Consider the following 20865-nt stretch of genomic DNA (forward strand, 5'->3'; position numbering starts at 1 on the left):
TCGGGGAGGGCTGGACAGCTGGGAGGCGGGAGCGGGGAGAGGAGCTGGATTGGGCCGGTCGCGCTGGGGGGGGCCGCGGGGGCAGCAGCGGCGGGGAGAGGTAAAGGGAGGAAAGAAGGGATAAGGAAAAAGGCAAAATAAGCAGAAATAAGGCACAAAAGAGCAGAGATGCAGAAAAGAGCAGAAAGGTGAAAGATGGAAAGGGTAGAAAAACGAGTGAAATCGAGTGAAGGAGCAGAGGGAGAGAAAGGGAAAATGGGCAGAAATAAGGCACAAAAGAGCAGAGGTGCAGAAAGGTGAAAGATAGAAAGGGTAGAAAAACGAGTGAAGGAGCAGAGTGAGAGAAAGGAGACAGAGGTCCACTGGACCACCAGGGATGAGGCGCAGGGAAACCTGGGGTGGAGGAGGGCCTCGATCACTAACACTCAAGAGTGCAGGGGCACCTCACTTAATGGTGGAGCTGCGAGGGTGGGAGAGCAATTTCACTGACAATGAGTCAGTGGTAAAATAATGAATGTTGCTTTCGCAAAGAAAAAGTATTACCCAGGCCAAGTATGAAAATCAGCATGATCCTCTACATGCTAAGCACCACATTACTGGGGAGTTTTGGGCGGGGCGGGGTTCTAAATGGAAATTCTTCAATAGTTTAGAATAAATGATGAGCGGCCTTTTTCTTGTAAACTATCTGGTAGGTGCACAGATCATTTTGTTGTTCCAGACATCCACATCCCTCATAAACTGCAGCATTTGTGCTTACCTCAATCACGTTTAGACAAAGAAATTACTGTTTTCTTTAAGAATACTGTCCATAAAAATAGAGCCAATTTCATCTAATCAATTTGATAAATCCTTATAGAAGATACACGTATGTTCTTGAATGCAAAACTGGAGACACCAACTAGGTCCTATTATGTTGTCTTTCAGTTTCAGGCTGGTTTTCAACCGAATCTCATCACATGAGACCAGGTCTTTCACATGAACCTCCTGATTACAAAAATGTTATTCTTAGAAAGATATCTCTACATATCACTTATTTGATCTCAAAAACATGCTTAACACCATACTCAGACCAAAACCTTGGGGTGTGTTAAGTAATAAAGGGGCACCACGTGATCTCTCAAGTGCCTGTACTCTGGTAATTTTGCTGGGGTTAGTTTGGTATTTGAAATACAACAATTTAGTATTTTATTGGAGTTACATAAGAATGCAGCTCCTCCTTTATTTTGCATATATAACAAAACTCTAGCTATATATCAAGCAGATTCTTGACCCCTGGAGGGCGTTATGGTCACAACTCTCCTCTCTGCAAACGATACAACTCTCCCAAAATGGATCTAACTAATCTTTTGGAAAGGTTTGCCGACTTCTATATGGAGAGGCATCTGATAATCAACAAGAGTTAAAGTATATTACACTGAAACTTCACAAATGCTATATTTCTAGTATTGTATTACATGATCTTCTAGAAAAGGTACACTGAATGATACTACCTTGCAGCAGGAGTGAGGAGCGAAGAGACATGGCAAAGTTACATTGCTAAGTGCATGGCCTGCTCTCACACAATATTGGTGCACTGAAGAGATTTTCTTTGAGATCTATTCTGCCAATCTCAAAAGTGTATGTCAAATTTCTTCCTTCATCAGACGTCTAGGGACAAGCCAGCTGCAAGAAAATTCCTTTTATAAATGTGTACTTAGGAGTTTATTTAAGTGTCAAGTGTTCCTTTATGGATGCTGTATTTTTCACCTTGGATATGATACCACTGTCCAGGGGATCGGTACAAAACCAGTAATATTCTGGATTAAAGTTTGAGCCTCACCAGCACATGAACCATACAGAGCAGCTCTCATGGAGATTAAATCAAACCATGCATATTCCCTTGTCGTCTGTCTATTCATTGCTATCAAATTTTAGGTGGTTTAACCTCTGGCCTAAGCCTACATCTATAACTCAAAATATGCTACCCTAGCATAAAGGACAACATTCCTACTGCTTCACTTTAAATTCTTCCAATAAAACACAGTGCTAATTTTGCTCAAGCGGAGGATGCGGTACTCATTAGTACAGCAAATAAACTCCAAGTCATCTCACTGCTACCTCAGAAAACAAGCATTGGAAATGCAATAGGTCTCGCATTAGAAAAGTTGGAGCTATTGGTCTTGTAAATGACAAATATTTTATTTATTTGTTGGTTTTTAAAACAGCTAAATTGATAGCTTTGTCATTTACAATGCCAATAGTTATAACTTTCGCGAATGTGACACCTATAGCATTTGGAATGCAACACTGAAGAGAGGGTGCTGCCACAGCACTTAGTCATTCAAACTAAAACCTCCCTCCTCTAGATTTGCTTGGTGTGTTTGGACCATGGAGGCTGCGAGCATTGGAGGTTCGGGCACTGTGGCGGTGGTGTGTGTGTGTGTGTGTGTGGGAGGGTCTCTGTTTACATTTAGAGAGGAATGGAGTGGGAAAGTAGAGACTGACAGCGAGGTATGAGAGTGAGAGAAGAGAGTGATTGGGAGAAATGGGCAAAGCTAGGAGAGAGAAATGAATGAAAAAGGGGAGGCAGAAAAAATAACACGGCCTCGCGGCCGTGAGAGAGAGGGGAGGTGCTGGCGGCTGGGATGGGGGGAGGAGAAATGCGACGAGCATTGGAGGTTCGGGCACTGTGGCGGTGGTGTGTGTAGCTGACTGACATCGAGGTATGAGAGTGAGAGAAGAGAGTGATTGGGAGAAATGGGCGAAGCTAGGAGAGAGAAATGAAAAAGGGAGGCTGAAAAAATAACACGGCCTGGCGGCCGTGAGAGAAAGGGGAGGTGCTGACACCTTGTTCGGTACAATGCCTTCCCATCTCCCCCCTCTTTTGTTACGGGACATGCCATTTAAACCCCATTCACAGGTGTGAAATGGGGTTAACAGGCCATTAAAAAAGCACAAAAAGCAGATCACGAGCGGCAGGAAAGGGGGTAGAGAAACTGTTTGCCACAGATTAGGTGGAAAGCGGCGGTTCTGCATACCAATACACCGGCCCTGTTTACTGAATACCGGAAATGGGAAGCGATAACTCGGCCGACCAGAATTAAATATGAAAGCGCGAGTGCTCCTGCCTGAAGCCAGGCGCGCAGAAGCCCTCTCCCTGAACAGGGCGATCCGGCTGCCCGTCACCTGAGCGTTCGCACGAGATGGAATGTCACAGAAAAATGTACCGTGCAGGAAAACGACATTCTGTTGTATCCTGCAGGTAGTGGTTGATGTTTATCCAGCAAGGAAACCTGTATGGTCAAATCTGGGTACATAGTGGCGGGTGGTGTCACAATCAGAAATGATAAAGTGTTCTTGACACTTATAGCATTGACATCATACGAGTGCCACTTACACAAGTTATATGATTTGTACCCATAAGCTACGCAGAGAAATCACGCAGGATTGGAGACTGCTGAACCAGGGCACCACGGGCCCTACATTATACACCCATCCCCTGACCCGGAAGTAAAACAGCTACTCATTTGGGGTGCAATGGGTCCCAGGGGCCCCGGGCCTACTATACCCGCTGCATTAGAGGAGAGGATGAGGCATAACGACCAGAGCTGCTGACCTTGGAACTGCGGAGCCAGGTTCGAGGCTGGCTTCGGCTCAACATCCTGTGATTCTGTGTAAATCACTTAATCGCCCCGTGTCTGCAAAAAAGCAACATGTCTTTTTTGTAATGTACCTGGTGCTCACGTAAAGCGCTCCAATACATAGGGGTCGAGTTCGCGCTGTATAACACGCTAACATTATATGTATATATAAATATATTTGTAGCTGCGCCCATCGTTGGAAGGGCTTAAAGGTTTATGCGCACTGAGCTCCTAAAGAAGTCACGATACATTTTACTATATTCGCTTTTATTTACTATAGATGCATACATGATTTGCTGCAACGTACAGAAATACCGCTTCTAGGCACTGTGCCTACACCCGGGGGTGTTGGAATATTTCACGAGTTTCTCTTCAGCACTACCGGTAAGCAATACAATTTTCATCCATTATATGTCACGAACCTTATACTGAAAAAGGGGGCAGGGAGAGAACAGTAAAGTGCACTAGGTGTGCCCAGTGCCTATAAACCAATGCTACTAGTGGGCCTCCAGCACAGATTGTGCCATCCACATAAGTAGCCCTGCAACCATGTCTCAGCCCTGCCACTGCAGTGCCTGAGTGCAGTTATAAACTGCCATGTCAACCTGGCAAAGGAACCCACTTGCCAGGCCCAAGCCTTCCCTTTTACTGCATGTAAGACACCCCTAGGGAAAGCCCAAGGTAGCCCCATGGGCAGGGTGCAGTGCATTTAAGAGGTAGGACATTTACTGGTGTGTTTTATATGTCCTGATGGCGATATACTGTCAAGTTAGTTTTTTTACTATTGCAAGGACCATCTCTCCCATAGGTTATGATTGGAGCTGCCTTGTAAACTCTTACAAGTATAATTTTCAATTGGGAAGCGATAGAGATTTGGGGATTGGCGTCCATGAATGCACAATTTAAAAATACATCCTTTAGTGAAGTTGGTTTTTAAATTGCATGTTTGAAAATGCCACATTTAGAAAGTGCTAGTACCAAAAACGAGTATGGCTCTAATCAGTAAGACTGAGCCCTATACACTATACAAGAAAAAGAGCCAATACTGATTCATTATTCAAAACTGTTTTACCATAAATGCATAGACCACAAGACAATGCATCTGAAAGCTCATTAGTAGCTTTTTATTCAAAATATGCTTTTTTTTTCAATCTCAAAAAATTCAATGCTTTTAAAACCACAAGACAAACAATGGGATTGATAACGGACACAGGGACTAGTGAAAAATCCAACAAACATTCATTCACTCTCACAAGCTCACTCTTTCCACAACAAACCTAACACATTCAACCTACTGGGTGCAAACATAACAAGGGAGATTCAATCAACCACTTGAGGAGCACCTGGACTGCCAACACATACTATTGACACCATTAATTTTTCCTATATACACCCTGCACAAATCAATTAAACTGTACAACTAATCAAAATAATCACAATATTTAGGTGTAACTCCACCACAACTAATTGGCAAAAAAACTGTTTGGCAGAATCGATGGTCTACGCGTTTCGAATCCTTTTGTTCTTGGGATTCTCCTCAGGACCAAAAGATTCAATTCAAAAGATGCAACAATATGTTAACCGCTTCCGTGCGGCAGGAATTTCAGTGTACTTTGGTACATTCGTCGTAAAAATGAATGCTCTTTCCGCAAAATACATGGGCAAAGACGAGCATAAATGTAAGGAGTAAGAGGATAGGCCTGGTTGTATATGGTTAATGCATAGTGATGTAGTGTTCTCTAAAGAAGTGTGCGTTCAGCGGCTTCCTAAATTGGTGTAGCATTGGGGTGGGGTTTCTTATTTACACTTCCTAGTCTGCACTCTGATGTTGTCCTGGTTGCAGGGGTGCTAAGATCCACCAGAGAAGGCAAGCTTATCTGCTGGAAACAGGGGGAGAGGGGTTGTTATGACTTTGTAAATGATGCAGCTGGGTTTGGGAGTGAGTGGTTGGGAGGGAGTGAGTGGCTGGGAGAGAGTGGGTGGGTGGGGGTAGATATGATCATTTTTCTTCATGCCTTGGATTAGAAATGTTGTAGTGTGTAGGATGCCCCTAAGAGGTGAAAATGTGGAGTCTGAGAAGCAATGGAGCAGGGCATCAGCTTTCTTGAAAAAATGCTCGTCTTTCTTTAGAAAAGAGAGTTGGCCAACTTTGTTTTTTTGGCAAAGTGTTCCCCGAGGGTGACCAGGGTGAATCCAACTGACTTGGCATTCAGTGAAAGTTTGGGTTTGAAGCTGTCAAATTTCATATCATTGAACTAGGTTTGCACTGTATCTGTATCTTGATTACGGAGATAGAATAACATTATCCTTCAGGTAAAGTAACCTAAAAATTCATACAGAACATGAGAAAAAGCTGCCAAATCAATTAAAAAATAAGTATCCATTTACAAACATCGTACTGTCTGAAGCTCAATAAAACTCCAATGTGCTTTGTGGGAATATTACATATGTTAATTCATAGAACATTTCTGAAGGTTCATGCTTCTTTTAACCACACATACCACTGCCTGAAAAAAAAAAAACATGTCGTTAATGGCGGCGTTGAGGACGGAGGTGGATATACCGGAAGCATCGCCCCTTGAGGATAGAATCCTAGACGGTCATCTACCCGAAAAGACGATCTCCCTGATCTACAAAGAATGAATTAATAATAGGGCTGATCCAATTAAGGAGCTGAGGGATTAGTGAACACGGGATGGGATTGAATTCGATGATGAAGATTGGCAATCAGCGCTATCCTCCCTGAAAGTGGTCGCTATTCCTGCTAGGCTGCGACTGGTACAGTTAAAAATTCTGCACAGAGTGTATGTCACGGGCTCCCGCCTTGTACAGATGGGGGTGTTGGAAGTTGGATTGTGTAGACGCAAATGTGGGCTGGTGGGAACGTTCTCCCATATCATCTGGGAGTACCGACACATAGTCGAGTACTGGAGTAAGATTCATGATAGTATCCGTGAGGTTACGGGTGTCTCCTTGTTACCGGAGGCGCGCAGATGCCTTCTCAATATTTGGGAACCCACTGATCTCAACTCAGCACAGACACAGTGGGTCAAACTAAGCTATATGATTGCGAAAAGAAACATTGCTCAACTCTGGGGAGCCGAATCGCCTCCCACCCTAGACAACTGGAAGAATTACTTGGACTGGAGTATGTTCCGTGAAAAAACTGTATACTTGGCAAGAGGCCGTCCCCGAAAATGGGCATTGATTTGGGATCAGTGGAATAAATATAGGGGGAGATTTGTGTATCACCTAGAGATACAGTATTTGATGTCCCCCCATCTCCTTAAATGTATTCCTTTCTTGAAAATGTATGTACTTTGGCTCTGCTTCCCCCCTCTCCTTAAAGTATTGCAAAATGTTAAAGTGATCCCTCTGTATTGTGTCCTTATTGTTTGATGCCGTGGTTTAATAAAAATAATTTTTTAAAAATCACCAAAAAAAACATGGACAGACAAAATATTCTAGAATAAAAACAAATATGGAAACATGTCAAAGGACCTCATGCTTTTGTGACATAAAGCAAATAGAACATTTCTCTCCTGTTTTGACACTTTATTAAAAAAAATGTTAACGCCTTTCAAAAAAAAGTGCATTCGAAATAACTTACTGACTTTACATCAACAAAAGTAGATTTCTTGTTATGGAGGAACATGATTGGTTAAAGAGGATCACTTTTGTGGAGAAGAGAGTAAATGATTAAGATCAAAATGCTGTGATAGAAAATTGTTTTTTAGACGATTCAGTTCTTAAAGTGTTCTAATGCTGTGAGGTAATTATCACTCCAAGAAAGACCAAGCAGTAAATAATACAGACAAGTGACCTACCCGCAGGTAAGCAATGACGAACGTCAGCATGTATCCACGCTGTCCATTATCTTCTCCTGCTGCCAGGCCTCTGCAATTGTGACAGTGAATTGTTAAACAACCATCATGGCCATATTTACTTAACCATTAGTGAGATTAAAAAATATGCTTTAATTGCTGGAGAAAATACTCAACATTGGAAGTTGCTAATTCTCTGCACACCTAATTACTCAAAAACAGATACGTAATAAGAAAGTGGGGGGCTGCTATTAACTATAATAGTTTTAGAAGTTATTTTCATGCTTGTGATATATTAGATACCATCTACTATATTTGTAGTAGTCCATAACACTGCTTTAGACATCATAACTACTGTTAAAATTTGAAAGCCAAAATCAGAGACTTGGTTGTCAGGTAATAAAATCAAATATTACATATTTATTTATAAACCCCATTTTAAAGTGTACTGTACACAATGTAATGCACAATAAAATAGCACGCATGCAAGGGAATGCTGGAGCAAATTCTATATTAGTATGACTTTGAGTATTCAAAGTGAAACTTAAACTTTTTCAAATATCTCGCCTTCACAAACTCTGCAACCATATAACCTCACCTACTCACTCCATCTAGCCTTTCAGGACGGCTGGTAATCCAATGTTTTTACTTAAAAACCTCCAATCGGTACAGGTGACAAAAGAGAAACGAAGAGCAATGGGGCATAAAGAGTAAGGCGAGGAAGGAGAAATAGCCTTGGCTGTAAGGCTTTTCAAATTTTATAAACTGTTGCGGGAGTTATAGTACTTTAACCCCTTGGCCGCAGCGGTAATTCTGCCCCGGCGCTGGGGGGGGGGCGCGCGGCGCCGCCATGCTCGTGACGAAACCACTCCGTCACGAGCCACGGGCACCAAGTGCTTGTGACGGACTGGTTCCGTCACGGCCCCGCCCACTCAATAGAACTCTTAGCGCAGGCGCGGAATTGATGCCGCGCAGGCGCAGCGGCCGGGCCATGACGGAACCACTCCGTCATTAGCACAGCGCGTCCGTGGCTGGAGACGGAGAGGTTCACCAGACGCGGACGCGTTCACCAGCACGCAAAGGGTTAAAGGAAAAAAAAACTGAAGGATGAAGAAAAGGAACCTCAACAATAAGGGAAGAAACGGAGGGTTAGATGGGAGAAAAGGAAGACTAGAAGGGAGAAAACAGGGAGTTGAGGAGAAAGGAGTATTTGAAAGTCTGTAAGAATCCAATGGTCCTGGAGTAACATTAGTTAAGAATGGAGCGGAAGCATGGCCTAAACAAGAATGCTGTTAATAAATATCTGAATTAGAATGAACACAGGCACATATTGAAATCTTCGAAAATGTTTGAGATGAAGTACAACTTTTGGGTATAAAGGTAAAATTAATCTTAGTTATTCAGGTGGTGTTTGAAGGCAAAGAGAGATGTTTTTGTAGCTGCACCACTATGTAAAGGATGCAGGTATTTTTAAAGGTAATGCACCCCAAGACGAGACTGAAGAGGCAGGGGCTTGTTGGGAAGGAAAAGTCCCACGCATGGTGATGGACGTGTACCCTTGCCCGAGTCCCCCCAACTGCAATGCGTCTTGATCCCTGGAACATATTTTGTTGTCATGGGCGAACACAGATCATGCATGTGCGCCATGACATATACCCATCTCACAGAGTGTGGGTTTTTTGGATGGGGAGGGGCACCCAAAGTGCTAGGCTCATGGTGGTGAAAGGCAACTAACTTTGCCAGTAGTTAAGCAACACAAGGGCGGTGGTGGCAGCATATTGTGTAGTGATCAGTAGAAGAGAACAGGCTTTTTTTTGCCTATGTCACTGGAGTGAGGCCTATAGGCTCACCCATGTACTGCTGTGTGCTTAAATCACCCTTGACCTACACCAGGTTAGCAGTTGGTGCTATGCATTGCTTGTGTGTCATATGCATGCCTGAGTGTATGTGTGCCTGTGAATGGTACAACACATGGAAGATTCTGGGTTCCTTTTTAGGAGCCCAGGAGCTGTCTGGAGGTGCATGAGGATGTATAAGAATATCACCCCCCCTAACTTTGCCAGTAGTTAAGCAACACAAGGGCGGTGGTGGCAGCATATTGTGTAGTGATCAGTAGAAGAGAACAGGCTTTTTTTTGCCTATGTCACTGGAGTGAGGCCTATAGGCTCACTCATCTACTGCTGTGTGCTTAAATCACCCTTGACCTACACCAGGTTAGCAGTTAGTGCTATGCATTGCTTGTGTGTCATATGCATGCCTGAGTGTATGTGTGCCTGTGAATGGTACAACACATGGAAGATTCTGGGTTCCTTTTTAAGAGCCCAGGAGCTGCCTGGAGGTGCATGAGGATGTATAAGAATATCCCCCCCATCCCCCGAGAAATGTGTGGATTGCTGCGTCCTTTTGAGCTAGGTGTGACATTGGAGGAAAGGAGTCCAGCTTTTCAGCATTCTTCAAAGAGGGCAACTTTGATTCAGAGAGCGATCACTGGAGAGGGGCTTGGGCACATCTCAGTAAGGAGATGGGACTCATAAGAGAATCAAGGAATCGAGCTGAGGCCCTGGGGTAACCTAGTAGATCCTCTATCTAGCCTCAGATTCCTTACCTTAGAATACATATCCAAGCAATACCTTCCATGAGGAGGGTCTGAGAACAGATTAGATCAAGAATTCCTGGAGGTCCAAACAGGCAAAATACTAGTCACTACAGACCCGACTGTCGAGGGAAGAGTGTTGGTAAACGTGTGCAGAGATGACCATGTAGCAGCTGACATCCAGGATGGGGACTCCGCAAGCTAATGCAGTGGTCACAGCCTTGGCATGAGCCCACAAGCCCTCAGGGGGTTGCTTATTGGCCAATGCGTATCAGGTCTTCATGCAGAGCACAACTCATCAGGAGATGGCTAGTTTCTGCATGACTCTTCCGTTCTCTGCTCCGACAAACCCAATGAAGAGCTGATCATCCACCGGTGTTTATTGGTGAGAACAATGTAGAATGACAATGCTATTTTTGGGTCCGGTCGAAGACTCTCCTCTTTAGAAGGATGAGGCAGAGCAAAGAAAGTTGGCAACATGATGCTTTGACCGACATGAAAAGGTGTCACCACCTTTGGTAGGAAAGAGGCATGGGCACAAAGGACCAATTGGTCTGGGAAGAAGTTGGTGTATAGAGAATGCACAGAGTGCCTGAAGTTCACTAACACTAGTGGCCAACGTAATGGCCACTAAGCAAACTGTTAATGGTCAAAAGGCGCAGAGGGCAACTGTGCATGGGCTCGAAATGCAAACAGATCAAAAATGTTAGAACCAAATTAAGGTCCCATTGGGGCATAATGAAGGGTTTGGGGGGAAACATATGTTGGAGTCCCTTTAACAAGGAGGTCACAATTAGTGACTTGAATAGGGAGGGCTGGTCCAGAAACCTAACAAAGCCGATATGACTGAAAGATGTCCTGTAACTGAGCCCAAAGCAAAGCCTTGCCAGGCTAACAACAAAAACTAGACCTTCTACAAAGGGGCACAGAGGGCATCAACATATTTGGCAGTACACCTAGCCACAAACTTGTCCCAATGGCAGGCCTATACGGTCTTATTGGAGGGAGGCCTGGATGCCAGAATGACTTTGCAGACTTATGGAGAGGACAAAGACTGTCAGCTGCTCCCACACAATCTCCATGCTTGAAGGTGAAGCATGCACATGGTTAGGTGCAGTACCCTGTCCTATTTCTATCACAGGAGATCCTCCCGAAGGGGCAGCCTGATCAGTTGATCGATGCTTATGCTCAGGAGTTTGGGATACTATACTCTCCATTCCTAATCCGCAGCCACAACAATGACTTGGGCCAAGTTGTTTCTGAGCGTCTGAGAACTCGGGCAGGAGTCATATTGGTGAAAGGTATACAGGAGGCCTGAATTCCACTCAAGACTAAATGTAGAGCAGAGTTACCTTGCACCACCTCTGGATAGAGAAACCATCCATGATCCGAGAGACATTGATGGCAGAGTCGGTCTGCCCTAGTGTTCAGAGAGCCTGCCAGGTGTTTTACAACCAGGAAAATGTCCTGTCGTTCAATGAGGAGCAATGCCTTGTGGCACAGGGTCCATTATCCCAACTACCATGTTTGTTTCAGTACCACATGGTGGTGAACACTCGGACTAGCCTTACCATTGTGGCAAGTGAACAAGGCCTTTATTGCCAAGCGGATCGCTCTCAACTCCAACAAGTTGATGTGAAGCGGAGTCCTCTGATCTCCACCTCTCCCTGTAGTGTAGTTCCTATATTCCCAATAGGCTCTGCGCATTGGAATAATATATCCTATAGATTTGACGTAGGACTTGGGTCGACAAGGTCTCTATCGAATATATTAAACTTAATTGTGAGTGCCTGCTAGCTCAGAGGTCACTAGAAAATTTCTCGAATAAACAAGAAGGGATTAGTTTATGAAAACCGCATAAACATGACAACTTTGTTTCCCCAAGAATAAACGTATCTTCAGAGTCGTGGAAACAATAGATAGATATTTTACTCAGTCAATCGTGCATGCTTGGTTTCATCAGAGGTGCAGAGAAATAGAGACACGGACGATTTCAATAAAACTGATTTATTGGACAGTCTTCTTTCTCATGCAAAATAAATTAACTGCTACAATCGTAATACTGGCTGCAAAGTATAATGCGTACAGCAAGAAGAGTATTATAAAATAATACTGTAAAAGCATTGTATGGTTTCTAAACCATAGATAAATACATACATTAATAAAAAAGGCTAAAAGTACTCAACTGGTGCTTCTACCCCAATGTACCTAATCTAAGTCTTGTACGAGGGAAGAAGTTAGTGTGGTGTAGCATACGTTACGTTTCTTTGCCAAGAATCTATCCAAGATTTCTCTAAGGGTCTAATCAGCTCTGTACCTTGGTTTTAGAATGAAGGTGGTCTAGTATCTCTGTCTCGGGACTCGATTTTCCAACACCCCGCGAGGGGAGCTTGGAAACACTGGAGCTGGATTCTCGGCGAGAGAAAGGACAGCTTCTCAATCAGTGCGTCAGCTGGAGGGTCGGATTCCTTCGGCACTTGCTGTATCGAGCTGCGTCGGGCAAGTAGATAGTCGAACTGCTCTGAACCACCGTGTCTTTGCTAGAGTAAGTGTAGGCATATTTATACCTTGAAGGTGCCTAGTTTGACGTAAAGTCGGGCATAATGTCATCAAATAACCCCAAGGGAATGGTAGTTATTTAAAAACTCCATGAATTCTTGGACAAATCAATATTCAAGCAAGGGAATGTCCCTGACTGCTTAAGCCGAGATTTCCAAGAAATCGTTGTGGCTTTTTGGAACGAGTGGAAGTAGCCATGACTGTATTTGGACAGCATGGGCTATGTCTAAAAACATGGTTGTCATTTCTATGCCTATATAAGGGCAATGTGAATTGTACCTATATAAGGGTATGAATCGGTAAATTTCGCTCGGATCCTAAAACACCATACAACACCCACTCCACTTTATTATGTTCGCTATTACTAAATTCTAAGCATTTCAAAACATATCTAAAGCATGATGTGTAAAAATCCCTCCCAAAATACATATCATGCATTCGAAATGGTTGTACACGAAAGATGAGCATTTGTGCTGTACACATTTTAAAAATAATGATGTCATTCAAAGCTTGTAGTTTGACATTGGAAATGCTTTCAGAATGAGTCGTTAAATAACATCTATGAAATGGCTCTTCGATACAGAAAAAAAGTCGAGACCATTCCATGACAGAATATATAAACTGTTTAGGTTGTGGACAAGGTCAAATATTGTCTCTTGGAAGCGTTTCAAAGAATTCTTGTTCTCTAAGAATAGTTCTACTTTAAGCAGATTACTTTGTGCCAAAAAAAGTTCCCTTTTGGAAAAAGTCAAATCATAGAAAAATAGAGTAATAAAGTTAGAAGTTTTATTTTGAAAAATGAAGGTCGAATACAGAGTCCATAGAACGCTGTGTGCTTATTTCAAAAGTCAGTCTCATTGTTTGGAGAAAACATCAAATCTTCTAAGCTGGTAAAGAATTCGTCTACCACAGTAGGTGAAAGTTGGACCACTTTCTTAGGTAAACGAATTGCAAAAAAATGCGAAGCATCGCAGTTAGCGTTAGCCGCATTAGCAATGTTTGAAGGAGATGGAGATGGTACCTGTGTGCCTGTCGATCCACATATCTCACCGTCAGCAGATTGCGTCTGTGAGACCACAACGAATGCCCTCATCAGGATTGGTAGCCCCTGGGGACAACACAATGCATGGGCCGTTACTGAACCAAGCAAAGTATCAACATCCATTGGCAGTGCTGATGGAATTGTTAGACAGATGTCCAACACGCATTCTTCTCCACATAGCAGGCATCGTAGAACAGGTAAGATGCAATCTTGCCAGATTGGTCAGAATGATAAAAACCATGTGGTATTCAGGTCTCTTAAACGAGCCAGACCCAGAATCTGTATCATGCGTTCACAACACTTCATTGCCAGGAGTGTTTTCTCTATGGTAATCTGGGTGTCGCTGCTGACCGGACTTGCCATATCGAAGCAGAAGGAACAAGAATAGTATTCCTGCTACGAGTCCCAAAATGAGAGGCAGGCCGCCGAACACAGAGTTCACGAAGTTTGGAAATATGGCGAGGACTGCTTCAAACTGTGCTAACAGTCCCAAAAAAACTGTCTTAAATACATGTACAATACCACTGGTATCAGACATGTTTAAGGTACGACCTAACATTTCTACGAAATGTACAGGGCAGTTTGTTGATAATAGAGCATGTATCTCTGGTGAGGGCCTTGCAACTTGTAGTTCATACGTCTCTTTGAACGAGGTCAGTGGCACAGTTTTTTGTAAAAGAATGGCTTTCATTCTGCTTAAAGTATCAATTCGAATAGAAGAGATGTTCAGTGAAGGCCATAACGGCAACTCCCAGTCTGTCTTAGTTTTAGGAAACAATACTTGCATACAACAAGTGACCCTGGCTGACACAGTTACGAGATAGGCTGTTCCTGGCAACATGCCACAGCAGCTGTGATCATTCAACATTATATAGCTTCCGTTAGAAAGCTGCCTGAAAATTGGATCTAAAGGGGGTGGTAATGGACGGAGCATCTAAACCAATCAAACACTAACACCCAGTCAAAAGATCTGGGTTTAATCCATCACCATTCTTTAGCCCACTCTGCCATCCCAGTTCAGACATGGCTATATGCAAATCAGTCTGACCCTGTGCCTCATGGAAACAGTCCAGCCCGAACTGCCAAGCCATGCCTTCCCTGGACCGGAAACAAGCTTCCGAGGACCGGTTTCTGGCATTGCAGCCGTCTTCAGACCGGCTTGCTTGAATCCAGTGGCAAAGTGAGCAAGGGACTCACGTCTGAGCATACCCTGCCACACTTATGGCGGCCAAAAGCGGTACAAAAGGGGGTGGTAATGGACGGAGCATCTAAACCAATCAAACACTCACACCCAGTCAAAAGATCTGGGTTTAATCCATCACCATTCTTTAGCCCACTCAGCCACCCCAGTTCAGACATGGCTATATGCAAATCAGTCTGACCCTGTGCCTCATGGGAACAGTCCAGCCCGAACTGCCAAGCCATGCCTTCCCTGGACCGGAAACAAACTTCCGAGGACCGGTTTCTGGCATTGCAGCCGTCTTCAGCCCGGCTTGCTTGAATCCAGTGGCAAAGTGAGCAAGGGACTCACGTCTGAGAACTGGGGTGGCCGAGTGAGCTAAAGAATGGTGATGGATTAAACCCAGATCATTGACTGGGGGTGAGTGTTTGATTTGCTCAAACGCTCCGTCCATCATCCCCTTTTGTATCGCTTTGTTCGCCCTAAGTGTAGCAGGGTATGCTCAGAAGTGAGTCCCTTGCTCGCTTGGCCACTGGATTCAAGATAGCCTGGCTGATGAGGATTATGAATCCGAAACTGGTCCCAGGATGCTTGTTTCCGGTCCAGGGAAGACATGGCTTGGCAGTTCGGGCTGGACTGTTCCCATGAGGCACAGGGTCAGACTGATTTGCATATAGCCATGTCTGAACTGGGGTGGCCGAGTGAGCTAAAGAATGGTGATGGATTAAACCCAGATCAGTTGACTGGGGGTGAGTGTTTGATTTGCTCAAACGCTCTGTCCATCATCCCCTTTTGTATCGCTTTGTTCGCCCTAAGTGTGGCAGGGTATGCTCAGACGTGAGTCCCTTGCTCGCTTGGCCACTGGATTCAAGATAGCCTGGCTGATGAGGATTATGAATCCGAAACCGGTCCCAGGATGCTTGTTTCCGGTCCAGGGAAGACATGGCTTGGCAGTTCGGGCTGGACTGTTCTCATGAGGCACAGGGTCAGACTGATTTGCATATAGCCATGTCTGAACTGGGGTGGCCTAGTGAGCTAAAGAATGGTGATGGATTAAACCCTGATCAGTTGACTGGGGGTGAGTGTTTGATTTGCTCAAACGCTCCGTCCATCATCCCCTTTTGTATCGCTTTGTTCACCCTAAGTGTGGCAGGGTATGCTCAGACGTGAGTCCCTTGCTCGCTTGGCCACTGGATTCAAGATAGCCTGGCTGATGAGGATTATGAATCCGAAACCGGTCCCAGGATGCTTGTTTCCGGTCCAGGGAAGACATGGCTTGGCAGTTCGGGCTGGACTGTTCCCATGAGGCACAGGGTCAGACTGATTTGCATATAGCCATGTCTGAACTGGGGTGGCCGAGTGAGCTAAAGAATGGTGATGGATTAAACCCAGATCAGTTGACTGGGGGTAAGTGTTTGATTTGCTCAAACGCTCCGTCCATCATCCCCTTTTGTATCGCGTTGAAAATTGGATCTATCACTGCAGCTGGAGAACCTTGCAGGTGGCAGGATAAGTTGGTCGAAGAACCGTCACAGGCTCCATGTAAATAAATACCCTGACATAAAAGTGTACCGCTTAGTGCGCTTTTACATTGTGTACCACTAAGAAATACTTCTTTACCCCACTCCAACATCTGTGTGTATATGGTAATTCCCAGGTTGACTTAATGTATTCTTTACCCAACCTTTCATACACGCCAGCTGGTATATGTTTCAAACACTAATGAAAATGAAAAATCGTGACAGGCAGAGTGATTATCCTGTGTATTAGCCATTCTGTTGCAGGTTTTTCCGAAACAGTTAATGGTAATCTTTCCAGTTTCTCAATGCTCAGCACCGTATAGTCTGCTCCTCTCTGTGCCAAAGTGATTTGTTTATCCGTAAGGTTAAATACAGAAAACAATGACGTGGTGTTGATTAGACGCCGTGGAACATAACCAGAACGAAGATTTTGCAACGTCCAGCCTAAAAGCATTATAGAATGTAATTGTGACTGTCCATGCTGTAGCATGAGCAAGTCCTGTTCCATTAGTCAATGGCAGAGGATACTATGCTGTCCAAAGAATAAATTCTGGATGACAGAGTCGTTAACCCATTGTCAACTACAGAGAGAGTTTTCTCTAAATTAATACAATCAATTTCTCGTATTCGTTCTGCAGTCTCTGCTTGTGTCGCTTTCCAAGCTTCATTATAAATGGCGTATATACCAGCGTATATAAAACGTTTATGACGCCGTTTCGCAGGACCTTGTAAGAAGTCCCTTAAATCAACGCCATCTTTAAGTAAAGATAAGTGTTGTTATACCTCTGTTAGTGTGGACTTTTGTAGCCACTCAAGGCACAGTTTTACACTGTATGTTGTTACTATCCCTGGATGTTGTCTCTGGACATATCTTGGATCTGGCCTAGTGAATGTAAACCCTTGTGTTTTATTCAGGAATCTATCTCGACAGTTTTTTGTGTCTGTGGGCCAGATTAACCATTTCTTCCAATCAGGATACGTTTTGTTTTTTAGTAAAATTGTTTTTATGTTGACCCCTCCTTCTGTAGTGTTCTTACTATCAGGTGTAGGTGTAGGTATGGATGATTTGTTCAAATCTTTTATCTTGGCTCGGCCAAGACAGGATGTCCGTTGCACAGTGTCGTTCAAAAACATTATTTGTTAAGGGATAATTCAGACTCGAAATAAAGCTTCTATTCCCTGCACTTGCCAGTCTTTTGAGCTCCAGACAGTTTTTGTTTCTATGTTGTCACTTCAAAAGTCAAAACCTAACTAGGACAGCTGGGCATAAAAGGCTGCAGAATACATTTGCTTAGTATTAGCCAACATACTTTTCATTCCTGTCTTATTAACATTTTTAAAGTAAAACGTTTCCGGATTTGATGTATTAAAACCTGAGAAGTATGGACATTTTTCATAGAATGTTTTTGAGCTACCCTTTGGTGGCGTTGGACAATGTTCCCATTGATTGAAAGTATAAACATTTCTAGGGTTAGCAGATTTGTGCAAATAATGATGACCATAGTTATTATAACAGTACATTTGTTCATAATCTGATGGATCTTCTAAGTATTCATGGTTTGCAAATGTTGCAGACATCCCTACGGCTGACATCATATTATTAACAGTCTCAAAGTCCCAATCATCAGAAAATATGCTGGGTGAAACAAAGTCACTCAAGGAAACCTTGAATTGATGTGGAATCTTCGACAGCTCTGCAGGGCCAAAGATGTCATAATCAGTTCTGTCCCATGCTATACCTCAAGGTAGAGGAACGGCTGTGATGTTCACTGATGTCAACTCTCTTTGTTCACGATGAGATGATTTGTGTGGCTTGAGGAGCAAGTTGATGTCCTTACTTGCTGTGTCCATTTTACTATATCTTCCATTTATCAGCATTCCCAAAGTTAATACAAGAATTAGCCAAAGTAGGAGAAAAAGTATGCCTAGCACAATCCAAAATTCACCCCATGGTGAAACCAGATAAGTCCTTTCAAATTGCTGAAAAATGTCTGTTACTTGTTTTTTAAAAGGTTTTTTTAGCTGGCATGGTTTCAGGCTCACTGGGATCCTCGGAAAACATATCACAGTTAATGAAATAGCAAGATGCAGTTCTGTCAATTGTAGGTATTGCATCTGGATTACTTGAAATCACTGAAGTTACCGGATCCTTTGTCATATTAGTATAGTCAGATGCTACATCATTGTAGACAGGAGTGTCTTGACGAACTGTTATTTGGGTCTCAAGATGCACAAGTTCCATTGCTTTATTGCTTAGTCCTTCTGTTCCCACTGCAGATTCCTCAAAGGTGATGAGTCTCTCAGTTTGAACCTCTTGGATAGTAGCAAGGTTTGGTCGTCTGCTACATCTTTGTAGTCCACTGGGCCTACTACTTATTATTGGCCACATGATTCGGTTTTACCAAGTCAATAGATACAAATCTGTTCTCCTTTCTTCCAGTAAGGGGCGGCAGCAACACTGTTCTTGATCCGTGGATTGCTAGCACAGGTACTTGTTGTCTGTAAGAAGGCCCAAATTCCTTCTTATCCGCAATCTTTTCTCTGACTAGATCCCCAATCTTTGGAATCCAGGCAGGCCTTGCTGGGACAGGTGGTTCCCCTTCAGTGGTCGTTGGCTTCTGCAATGTGTTGCTTTGACTTCTCCTTTTTTCATTTAAGTCCTGCAAAACAGCCAAACGGTCTTTGATATCAAAGGGTTTTTGTTCTACCACTGAAGTGTGACGATCAAGGTCCGGGACAAGCATTCTAGTACCAAAAAGGATTTTGTATGGAGTGATTCCACCCAGAGAATTTCTTGGCAGAATATTTAGACTACGTTGGACACTTATTAGATGTTTGACCCACCCGTCACCCGAGCCTAATACCCTAGCTGTTATAGATTGCTTTATGTCACGGTTTTTTCTTTCCACTACTGAATTTCCCCCAGGATGGAATGGACTTCAATACCGCAATGCAATGCCCAGATTGGCCATGGCCTCCTTGTAAGCTTTGGAGCTAAACGCAGGACCCTGGTCAGAATGTAGCGTGCCAACTGCGTATGTGACGATAAAGACTAGCAAATCTTTTATAACATTTCGGGCGTCAGCCGAGCGCTGAGTCCACATCCAAATGAATCTGTCCTAATAGTTGTGGGACCACATTTGTCCATAGGGACGTCTGCATGTAAATAGTCTAATGCTGTCTAACAATGGTGTCTGTACTGGGCTGGCTACACTGTAGTCAGATATCTGGCGGCGTTCTCTGCTGCGATCTCTGTTGCAGTCATGGCAATTAATTGCAAATTGATAAATGTGGGTATTCATCTCTGGCCACCAGTATGTCTCTTTCAATTCTAGTATCAATTTAGAGATCCCTTGCTGTATCAGACCCTCTCCCAAATGTGCTTTGTGTATCAAAGCTACTCTACATCTCCTGTTTGGAATTACTCTATCCCCCACTCCAGGGATTCGAGCAAAAGGAACGGAGTTGACATCAATTATGTATGGATATTTGAGTGGATATTTTTGAGGTAACGCTGCACCACTGCCTTTGCTTGTGGCATTGACAGCTAGCATTATTTCGCCGTCTATTTTTGTTTTCGAGCGAGTGATTGCAGCTACAGAAGCCGTTTGCACAGCTGCCTTCGCGGTTTCAGCAGCCAATGAATTCCCTGCAATGTGAACGCCATCACGCTGATGACTCAGTGTATGGATCACGCGAGTCTTTTGTAGTTCTTTCTGTAATTGAACTACTTGTTCCCAAAGCAACTTATGCTTGATTGTGCCACCTTTTGCATCTTTGAAACCGTTCTGAACCCAATTCTGCAAGTATTCATTGTAAGATTGCACGCAGTAATACGAATCGCACACTATGTGTGTGGGGAATTCGCGATCGGCATTTTCAAGCACCATCTTGAAAGCCTGTAGTTCAGCTCGCTGAGCTGTACAGTCTCTGAGAGATTGTGTTTTTGTGACCATAGGTCGGAATTTACAATCGCGCCAGCGACCTTCAACTATCGCGCATGCAGCACTATAAGCTTGTTTACCCCCAATTGCGGGCTGTGCTGAACCGTCTGTATAAATGATACATTCGTATTGTTCTAGAGACAGAATCTCAGTGGGCAGAGGACATTCTTGTTCGTATTGTAGAAATTCTTGAGTTTTCAAGTAGGGGTCAAATACGTATTCAACGTCTTTTGCAGCAAGAGAGCTAACCCATTTTATCCATCTTGGATGTAAAGCCTTTGCATTTGGAATGTTCGCTTTTGTCACTGCCTCTAAGGCAGGTACAGGTGTAACGACCATTATGCGTTTTCCCTGTGCGAGGGCTCTCTCTTTTGCTACTGCAGTTTGAACCGCTGTCAGAATTTTTTCTGTTGAAGTGAATTTCATTTCAGCTCATGTGTACAAGTGTGATTTGTAAGCAATTAGTATTTTTTCACCTTCATTAAAGGTTAAGTACGTGAATCCGCATCTTCCTGGGATTATTCAGATTACAAGGTTGCGTAAGTTTACGCGTGTCTGTAAATGTGTTGTAGCTAACATGTCT

General features: G+C 43.6%; 1 protein-coding gene across 1 annotated transcript in view; it reads right to left on the minus strand.

The window, feature by feature from the left end:
- AGPS (alkylglycerone phosphate synthase) overlaps positions 1 to 20865 on the minus strand; it is a 732223-nt gene that overhangs the window by 180335 nt on the left and 531023 nt on the right. The window contains exon 15 of the mRNA XM_078681513.1: positions 7448 to 7517. Within this exon, the coding sequence (XP_078537639.1) occupies positions 7448 to 7517 (70 nt within the window). The remainder of the gene's footprint in view (positions 1 to 7447; positions 7518 to 20865) is intronic.

The sequence above is a fragment of the Lissotriton helveticus genome, chromosome 3_1 (genome assembly GCF_964261635.1).
Source record: "Lissotriton helveticus chromosome 3_1, aLisHel1.1, whole genome shotgun sequence".
Taxonomy (NCBI): Eukaryota; Metazoa; Chordata; class Amphibia; order Caudata; family Salamandridae; genus Lissotriton; species Lissotriton helveticus.